General features: G+C 39.2%; 1 protein-coding gene across 2 annotated transcripts in view; it reads right to left on the bottom strand.

Moving 5' to 3' along the window:
- Window positions 1-3524: 3524 nt before the first annotated feature.
- The window catches only part of CYBB (cytochrome b-245 beta chain), a 36983-nt gene continuing 30459 nt past the window's right edge, over window positions 3525-10048 (bottom strand). The window contains exons 13-14 of one of the 2 annotated variants that reach the window (XM_019019658.3): window positions 9543-9695; window positions 3525-4172 (exon numbers count right to left, since the gene is read on the bottom strand). In XM_019019658.3, the coding sequence (XP_018875203.1) occupies window positions 9569-9695 (127 nt within the window). In that variant the 3' untranslated portion in view covers window positions 3525-4172; window positions 9543-9568. Of the gene's footprint in view, window positions 4173-7019; window positions 9696-10048 lie in introns of those variants that run through there. The other variant, XM_004063989.4, reaches the window with a different exon arrangement.

Here is a 10048-nt window from a genome sequence, read left to right as displayed (position 1 = left end):
CTCACATTCCTAATAGGCTTCTGAAGCCCTTTCAGGAAAGACCCTTGTACTGAGCACACACACATGCTGAGTATGGTTCTTTGGGGCTCATTGTGAATTGGTGGCTGTGCGGTGATGCTTCACATCTTCCCGTGCCTCACTTCCTGGGTTTCTCATGCTCACCACCTTAGGCTTATACCTCCCAAGCAAAATATAAGTATTTTAATCCCTGCCTGGAACTTTGCTTTTTAGCAGAGCGCCTAGGCTAAGCTAGCCAAGTATAGTATTCTAGGTTGAGGCTGGGCGCGGTGGCTCACACCTGTAATCTCAGTACTCCGGGAGGCCAAGGTGGGCAGATCAGATCATGAGGTCAGGAGTTTGAGACCAGCCTGACCAACATGGTGAAACCCGTCTCTACTAAAAACACAAAAATTAGCTGGGCATGATGGCGGGCACCTGTAATCCCAGCTACTCGGGAGGCTGAGGCAGGAGAATCGTTTGAACCTGGGAAGTGGAGGTTGCAGTGAGCCGAGATTGCACATTGCACTCCAGCCTGGGCAAAAGGGCGAGACTCCATCTAAAAAAAAAAAAAAAAAAAAAAAAAAAAAAGACTTCTAGGTTGAATATCATTTCCAGCAGAACTCTGAATTTCTATGAAACTTCCCATGGACATATGTACATAAACAGATGGCATATCCTTTTTCTCTCTCAGATGTGGTCCCTGGTCCATGGGGCTTGGTCCATAGACTTCTAGTTTCCAGTGTTGCTGAAACAAGTTTGATTCTTGCTACTTTATGGGTTAGCTGTGTCTTGATTTGTTTTGTTTTGCTTTAATATTTCCTTTCTGGAAGCTGTTGCAAATTTACTTGAACCTCGATGTTCTGAAATTTTGTAATAATATGTCTAGACATAAGAAATTATTTTCAATGTGATGGCTACTCTGTGGACTCTATCCGTATGATGACTTGTATTATTTAGCTCAGATAAAGTATCTTATAATTTCTGACACTTTTCTCTCACGTGCTATTTCTATACTCTCTTTCTGAAACTTCCGTCAGTTGGATGACAGATTTGACTCTTCATTTCCATGTTTCACTCTTCCCCTTCTTTGTATCTGGTATTTCCATGCCTCTAATTTCTCTGGAATTCTTCAGGGAGATAGGCATCTTCCTGAGCCTTGTCCCTTCCTCAAATACTTCTAAGTTTGATTTCTTTCAAATTAATTCATAATTTACCACTTCTCTATCAATTATCCAGCTTCTAGGAACATGGTAAAAATTTTTATTTCCTGATAGTCCTCTTCTATTCTCTTTACACAGGTTATATCATTATTATTTTTATTTTATTTTTTATTTTTTGAGACCGAGTCTCACTCTGTCACCCAGGCTGAAGTGCAGTGGCACGATCTCGGCTCACTGCAACCTCCGCCTCCCGGGTTCAAGAGATTATTCCTGCCTCAGCCTCCTGAGTAGCTGGGATTACATTTGCCCACCACCATGCCCACCTAATTTTTGTATTTTTAGTAGAGATGGTGTTTCACCATGTTGGCCAGGCTGGTCTTGAACTCCTGGCCTCAGGTGATACACCTGTCTCAGTCTCCCAAAGTGCTGGGATTGCAGGTGTGAGCCACTGCACCTGGCAACCATAATAATAATAACATGCTAATTAAAAGACATGCTAATTATTATTATTATTATTATTATTATTATTATTATTATTATTCTTTGAGACGGAGTCTCACTCTGTCACCCAGGCTGGAGTGCAGTGGTGCGATATTGGCTCACTGCAACCTCCACCTCCCGGGTTCAAGCGATTCTCCTGCCCCAGCCTCCTGAGTAGCTGGGATTACAGGCGTGAGCCACATGCCCGGGAATTTTTGTATTTTGGGTAGAGACGGAGTTTCACCATGTTGGTCAGGCTGGTCTTCAACTCCTGACCTCGTGATCCCCCCACCTCAGCCTCCCAAAGTGTTGGGATTACAGGCGTGAGCCACTGCGCCTGGCCCCATTATTATTTTTAAAATGCCATTTAAGAGTCTTCAGAGAGAGAGAGAGAAAGAAAATTGCTTAGGATCAATTCTTCATCCTGAACTGGAATTGTCTGAATTTTTATGATGTAGTTGAATCTGTGTTTTCCATGTAGCTTGTGGGTTTCAAGACTGCTTAACACGGCTGTGTTTTTCCTGTATGTTAGACATGCTTTGGATTCATTCAGCCAGTTTAATATTTACCGAGTGATGGGTTTACGGTTTGTTGCCATCTTAAAGCAATAAACACCACCTGCAGCCGACCTTCATCTAGCAGATCAAGACTTCCTCATTTCTGAAAATAACTGAGTATTTAAATACCATTCAGAAAGCAGAATGTAAAACAGTTGCTTCTTAGTATAATCTGTATTTTTCATTTTCAGCTGAAGGTTTAAAAAAATTATTTTTAGAAGAATACAACTTTATTTTAAGTTTTATTTTCTTAAAAAAGTTTTAATGCCTCAAATAAGATGTATTTTGATTTTCTTTCCCTCCCTTTTTTAAAGCAACCTAGTTCTTTACTTTTATCTTTAAATAAATTGTAAACAAATTTCTACCTTTTTTAGGCACAGTCTTCACAAATTTTTCCTCGTTTCCTCTAAAACGTGGAGGTTCCTGCACTAGAAATGGAGACATATTAATAACACTTAAGCCATCCGAGAACACCATGAAATGAGTCATTCTCAATGGCTACACTTTTCTGATACCCTTTAAACTTAGGCAAAAATCCTATTTTGCATAAACATTCAGGCCGGCTTAACTTAAATTAACCCTTTTGTGAATAGACTGTTAACAATATCATTGCCAGATTGTAAACTCTAATTAACAGTCTCACTCCTTTAGGTTCTAGCCAGTACAATGACCAGAGAAAAATCTCAGTATACATAGCATTTGTTGAATAAACATGTGAAGTGAATGAATGAATAAATGCAGTACAATGATGCTCTTAGGTTCTATTGAGGCATATGGAGCTCCTTTTCTCTTACACTAACTGGCCCCAAGCTGCTATGCTTTTAAGTGTTTGAGTCTGCTTTGCAGTGTTTCTTTCTTTGCCCTTCCTTAGGTTCTCTGATGTCACTTGTTATCATTGTGTATGTACCTATCTCTAGAAGTCTTTCTCTCTTAACTTGCTACTTCTCATCAACTATGACTTTGGGACCAACATGACTAAGCTGGTTATGGCAAGTACACAACAACTCTGAGTGAATTTCTGACTGACTTTGCCACTGTTTAATGTACTGTTTGTGGATTTGAGCTCCTTTTTGGTTGCTCAGACATTGTCCTCACCCACTTACCCACAGTTCATACTTCTATTTCAGATAGTGAGATAGCCAGGTAGCTTATTTCTACATGAATGGAATGACGCGCTAGTTATTGGAGCAGAATTGAAATAAACTACCTGTACTTTCCAGATGGCAACACCTTTTATCTGAGCCCAGGGACTTTCACACTTCCAAAACACGTATGACTCCACGTAATTCATGACAATTCAGAGGATATAGTATTTTACTCATAGCAAAGCTAATATATTATTCATGGCAATCCCCAAAAAAGGGCTATGTGGTATTAGCACAGATACAATCACCTACACCTCTCACCCTGAACCCCCCTCTCTCTTTCAACAATTTTTGATGCCATTTGCATCAGCGGTTTTGTTATATAACAAACTACTCTGAAGTTAGTGACTTAAAACAACAATCATTTAACATTTCTTATGCATCTACAGGACATCTGGGTGGTTCTGAGGATGTGAACTGAACTTACACATGTATCTACAGTCATCTGTGGATGGCCTGGGCAGTTTTGTTAGTCTTGGGCTCTCTCTCACATATCTGGGGTCTTAGGGCTGGGACTAAGTAGGCTGACTCTGCTCTGCCCCATAGGTTGCACCCTTGAGCGGGCTAGCCTGAGCATTCTGTATGGAAAAGGTAGAGAAGCAAAAGAGAGAAGAGAAGCACACTAGGTTTCCTGAGACCTAGACTCTGGAACTCACACGTCACTTTTGCCACATTCTATTGGTCAGTTCATGTTACGAGAATAGCCCAGATTCAAGGGATGAGCAAAAGGACTCCTCATGATGGAAGGAATTACAAAGTCACACCGCAGAGGATGTGGATCCAGGGAGAAGTCGGAAATCTGAGCCAATTTGCAATCAATTCAAGCATTACTGTTTAAAAAAAAATAAAATAAAAAACACATTATTCATTATAATATTCCTTATCTTGTTTTTTCTATTAATATGGTTACTATTCGTTTTACATTTTCCCCCGATTCCCATCCCCTCACCATTTGATAAACAATATCTTAAAGAGGAAACGAATTTCTCAAAATGCATTTTTATATTTACCAAAAGGAAAGGAAAGTTTTGTGATTATTTTCTATAAAGGAAGGGCAAAAACTCATGTTCTTAAAGGCTGTTTTGCATCTGACTTTCTTTGTGAGTTGGGCATGGTCAAGCTTGCTGTTGCCTTCGATCTCAGTAAAGCCATAGGCATGTTTGTCCCAGCGGAATAAGCACTGGGTAAGGAATGCAGCAGGAAGTTGATAACGCAGATGTGAGTGTGATATTTTAGCCGCGAGTTATGCAGAGCCCCCATCTGGAAAACAGGATAATCAGATAGCTGTGCTGATCTCCAATAGCTTGGTCTGGAATAACTCCCATGTTAATAGTGTGCCCTGATGGTTTTCAGCCAATGCAAGCACATTTGCTATTCCCAAGAGATGTTTAGGTAGCATAATTTTTTTTTTCTTATCAATCGACATAAAGATTTCTAAGAATTGCCCTAGAATCTCTTGGAAATAACACAGGCGTTTTCATTCCTTATGCCCTGACTTGCCCTCATCTGATCAGAAAAAGTGATGTCTAGTGTTTTCTATGAGCATAAGTAGGTTAGTGATTTTATTATTACTGAAAAGAGGAAGTGATATTTAGCAATCAAGGGATCTAACATAATGCTAAACTTGGTGATTTCTTTATAATCGAATGTAATTTTAAGATTTATGAGGATCTTTTGGACTTTATTTCTTATATAAATCAAGTTTGCTGTCTTTGGAGCAGTCCTCTATGAAGTAGGAAGAAAATACTTTGGGCTACTTTCAAAAGTCAGATAGGCACAGTCTTCATGTCATTAGTTCTTCAGAGTAAAATCTAGAAAATAAGCTCACAGTGGCCTCTGCTCAGGTACAACCTTTCCTAGTATTTTTTAAATCCAAGAAGAAGTGTATTTCAGGATTTAGTTTCTTCTTATAATTTATAGCATCCCACTTCCTTGAAAATTATGAATCTATTAGCAATAAGTATTAACTGGAATATCCAATTACTTAGACTACCTCATTCCCCAACCACTACAACAAGATAATAAAGGCTACAAGTTTAAATGAATCTCAGGCCACTTGGTTGATCAATTTTCCAGGTTTTAAAAATCTCTAGTGGTCAGATTTCCTAGTCTCTTTCAACACTTTGTTTTTTGCCCAACTGCATTTACGGTTGAGAAATTTAGCTCCTTCCTCATGCAATCTTATTACACACAGACACACACACACACACACACACACACACACACACACACAACTACAGACAACAGCTGGCCATTCTCTGAAAGACAGAAATTGTTTATAAATAAAATAAATATAAATGAAAAAGTAGACAATAAATATTATTGAGTCACCCTACAGCCTTCTTTTCTCCAAGCAAAATAATTCCATTTTTGATAGGTTCTATTTTATCATAATTTAAAAGTAAAAATGAGCATGAATCAGATTAACCAGTGTTTCTAAACTAAGATACCAAGCTACTTAAATGGTATAAACTAGAGATTTATGTTACCACTGTTACCCAGCTATTCTTGGTACATAATTTGTACCTAGCATAATTGCTTTGAAAATATCCTTAGTTTTTGGCCGGGCGCGGTGACTCACGCCTGTAATCGCAGCACTTTGGGAGGCTGAGGCCAATGGATCACCTGAGGTTGGGAGTTTGAGACCAGCCTGACCAACATGGAGAAACCCCGTCTCTACTAAAAATACAAAATTAGCCAGGCGCGGTAGCGCATGCCTGTAATCCCAACTACTCAGGAGGCTGAGGCAGGAGAATCGCTTGAACCCGGGTGGCAGAGGTTGCGGTGAGCTGAGGTCGGGCCATTGCACTCCAGCCTGGGCAACAAGAGCAAAACTCCGTCTCAAACAAAAAGGAGAGAGAGAGAGAGAGAAAGAAAATATCCTTAATTTTTTATACCTAGTGTAATCTGCTAGTGTAGTATAAAGGACATGGAGTTTGTCCCCAGAAAGATGTGGATTGAATGTTGACATAGTCACCCAATAGTTATGGGAACTTTTCCTTCTCATTCATCTTCGTTCAGACTGTTTTCTTATCAACAAAATTGGGATAAAACGGCTACCTTGTAGTGTTGCTGAGGGATTAAATAAAGTGTATGTAAAATGTTAGGCATAGTAGGAGGTGTTTACCAAATGTTGGCTGTTTCTATTATTGCCATTTATTTTAGGTAATGTCCTTTCCCTCCATGGCAGCACCTGTTGACTCCCACAGGAACATGTCATGCCCACACCCCTATGCATTTCCTAAATAGTGGAGATCGTAACCGGTTGACTCATTTAGAACAAGGGCTATCACAGAAGCATGAGCATATATGCCCACAATTGCTCACAATTGCCCACAATTGCCCATATTGCCCACAATTGATGATACTCAATTGTGAAGTTAGAACATGAAAGTTCAGTAGACGTGGAACAAAGATGTCACATTGGGGCTTCTTCATTTCTGAAATTCTGTCTATGACATTAAGTTGCCCTCCCTGTCCCTTATATTAGTGTTGTGAGGATCAACAGTATTCAGCACAGAACTTAGTCTTCAGCTTTCACTTCCCAGTCCATAAACCATGAAGTGTTTGGCATATCATATACGGAAACACAGAGTGTCTCAACCCCACTGGGGTAGAGAAAATTGTTACTAGCTGAATTTACCCTTTAATACAAAGATCAGTAACACAGACACAAAGAAAGCTCATTCATTTTAATAGTTGAGCACAGTTTTAAGAATTCCCCGTAGGAATTATCTCCCAGGTCCCCCCCTAGAATTATTCACATACAAAGCCTGCAAGTATTCAAATTTCACAAACACAATTGCAAAAGCAGAAGAACTAAGAAAAGCCTTCACAGTCTTAAGATTAAAAACAATGCTTCATCATTCTTACAGTACCTGTTAATAAATGCTAAATACTAAGTGCTAAAAAAAAAAAAAAAAAAAAAAAAAGCTAGGCTGGCAGCTGGCTGCTGGTGGCTGGCAGCTGGTGGCTTGAGAGGAGAATAAAAAAGGAAGCTTTTATAATGACAAGCACTCTTATATTCATTTTTTATCTCATAACTGGATAACACAGGGCAGATCTCTCTACTTTCATAACTTAGTTGGTTTTGAAGATAGAAAACCTTGGAGAAACACTCTCGGAGCAACAAATGAAGCTGGTTTTAATTATGCACATAGGTTAGAAAGGGCCAATATTCTCAGAATCCTTATAACTGAGGTACCCTCTCCAGTTCATACTTTGGTGTAAAGAATTGAAACAATAAACAGAGCCTGACTCATAGTAATAACACAATAAACATCTGTTGAATAGATGAATTGATACCTGAGGTGCAGTGTGAACAGGCTGGACCTAAGTGTCTCTAAGCAGAAACCATCCTGGTACATTTCAGAAAGGCTATATTCGCACAGCAGGCCTTATTTGTCAGACCTACCCTCAGTGCCCTGAGGATTCTGGGAGACCAAAGGAATAGTAGTATGACAAAGAACAACTGAGTTCTTATTTAGTTCATCCTAGTCCCCTGAATAATCCCCCTCAGCATCAAAATTTGTGACCAGATTTTAAAAGATTCAATACCATAGATAATCAAAACAACATCAATATGTGTATACCTCCTTCAATTATATTCTATACATATAAAACTTTAAGAAATCTGGGGCAGGGAATGACCAATATGAGACCCCCTTCCCCTCTCCCTCCCTTTTGCCTTTTTTATTTTCTCTCACTCTCCCATTCTCTTTTCTCCTTATTTCCTTTTCCTCCTAAACCAATCTTCTGCCCTTCCCCCAGCTCTTTCTCCTTCTTCCTCATTACCAAAGTTGAAGAGTTCTAAACATTTGTGGCTCCAAGGGGTGGGGCAAATAAAACTGGTTTTAGTTCCCAGAAATGGGAGCAGTTCTAAGAACAAAAAGAAACCCCTGCTCTTGGCCACACTAACAGTGATTTAGAGACTCTCTCTTGAACATATATTCAGAACACACTATTGAGTGTGAATTTGATGTCTGTATAGAGATTTTTGTTTCTGGGTTGTTAATTTTAGGATGATGATGATGATATAATACAAATAAACCATTAGTCACACAGATGCGATCCATTTTGTGTGTGTATTTACGGAAAATAAGGGGTGGGTGTTATTTAAAACAAATGACCATATCAGATACATATTTGTCACAATTCCTAAGTTCAATATTCATAAGGGCTAGCTGGAGAAGACCACTTTGGGCAGGAAATTAGTCTGCGTTTATTTTATAGCACAAGGAGCAGGACTAGATGAGCCAGAGTCATGGCAGGAGGTTAATTCTCCACCTCCAACCCTCTTTTTTCATGCTTCAAATAAGAATGTGCAGAACCCTTCAGGCCATCCTATTGGTTAGTATCCTTAGCCTGTTCTTGACCCTAGGGAGAATCAGATTCCTTTGGTCCATGACAGTAATAGAAGTTATTTCTTTAGATAAATTTTGTTTAAGGCTTTAAATTAATTCTATCTTGGCATTGTGTGGTTCTAAATTCATTCATTCATTTAACAAAACTTACTTGAGTATCTGCTCTCTGCCAAGCACAGTGGTAAATGATGAGTATTACATTAACTCCAATCAATCCAATATTCTTTTGTAGAAAGAACATCTGGCCCAGTTACCCTGCTGTATTAGTAAACTGGAGTATGCTCAGATGTCAATACTGTCACTACTAAGTGTTGAGACACTCTCAACACGTATTATGTCCCAATGATCTGGAAAATTTCCTTCAATATGATAATAATGATGACAAAAATGACACAAAATAGAAATATATAGCTACTCCTTGGTTTCCTTCTTCTTTTGGGGAATGCAAAAACTGATTTTGAGGATTCTGAGGCAGCTCAGTATTGTGGAAAGAGTATCAAACCTGGAGTAAGATGGGCTAGATCTGGTCACAGTTTCATAATCTTAGGGAAGTTACTGAACCTTTTGATCCTTTCCCTTTTGATTCTAAAATTGAGTCCAAGAATCTTTTCCCTAACTTCCACTGACATTACTGAGAGGAAAAAAATGAAATAATGTTTGTAAAAGTGCTCTCAAAACCATAGAGCTCCACATAAATGTAACTTATCACTATCAAACAATCTTTGACTTTCCTTTAAGGGAAAACCATTACATTATAGTTTCTTTTTGTCCATTTTTAAGCAGGGGGTATTTATATTATCAATTAGCATTATTTGAGCATTTGGCAGCACAACCCACATTTATTTCCTCATGGAAGAGAGAAGTTAGAAGTTTTCCTTGTTGAAAATGAAATGCACTCCCCGAGGGCCAGACTCAGAGTTGGAGATGCTTTGTTTACTCAGGGTTTCAGCCAAGGCTTCAGGTCCACAGAGGAAAACTCCTATTCTGGTACTTTTGGGAAAGAAAAAAAAAGACAATTTCAAGCTTTGGGATGAGATGTCTACAAAGCAGGTAGGTGAATTTCCCATTAATTTGAGGCCCCAGGGCAGAGTCCCCTCTGCTCCTTTTTCTTTTCCACAAATAGCAAAGGGATCATATTGCTCAGAGGGAGTGTGGTTCAGCCTGTTTGTGTGAGCATCTGGATAGTTCAAAAGGTAGTTGACTTCCCTGGCAAAAGTAAAATCCAACCAAGGTTTTTGGAAACTTCTATCACAGAGAAAATGGTGGCGAATTCATGAGTCCGTGGGCTACTTTCCTTCAGGGCTCTGTGCCCCCTGGCATCTTGAAATTAGGAACAAGCCAAC

The sequence above is a fragment of the Gorilla gorilla genome, chromosome X (genome assembly GCF_029281585.2).
Source record: "Gorilla gorilla gorilla isolate KB3781 chromosome X, NHGRI_mGorGor1-v2.1_pri, whole genome shotgun sequence".
In the NCBI taxonomy this organism is placed as follows: Eukaryota; Metazoa; Chordata; class Mammalia; order Primates; family Hominidae; genus Gorilla; species Gorilla gorilla.
The sequence above is the reverse complement of the archived record's forward strand: the minus strand, read 5'-3'. Positions and strand labels throughout refer to the sequence as shown.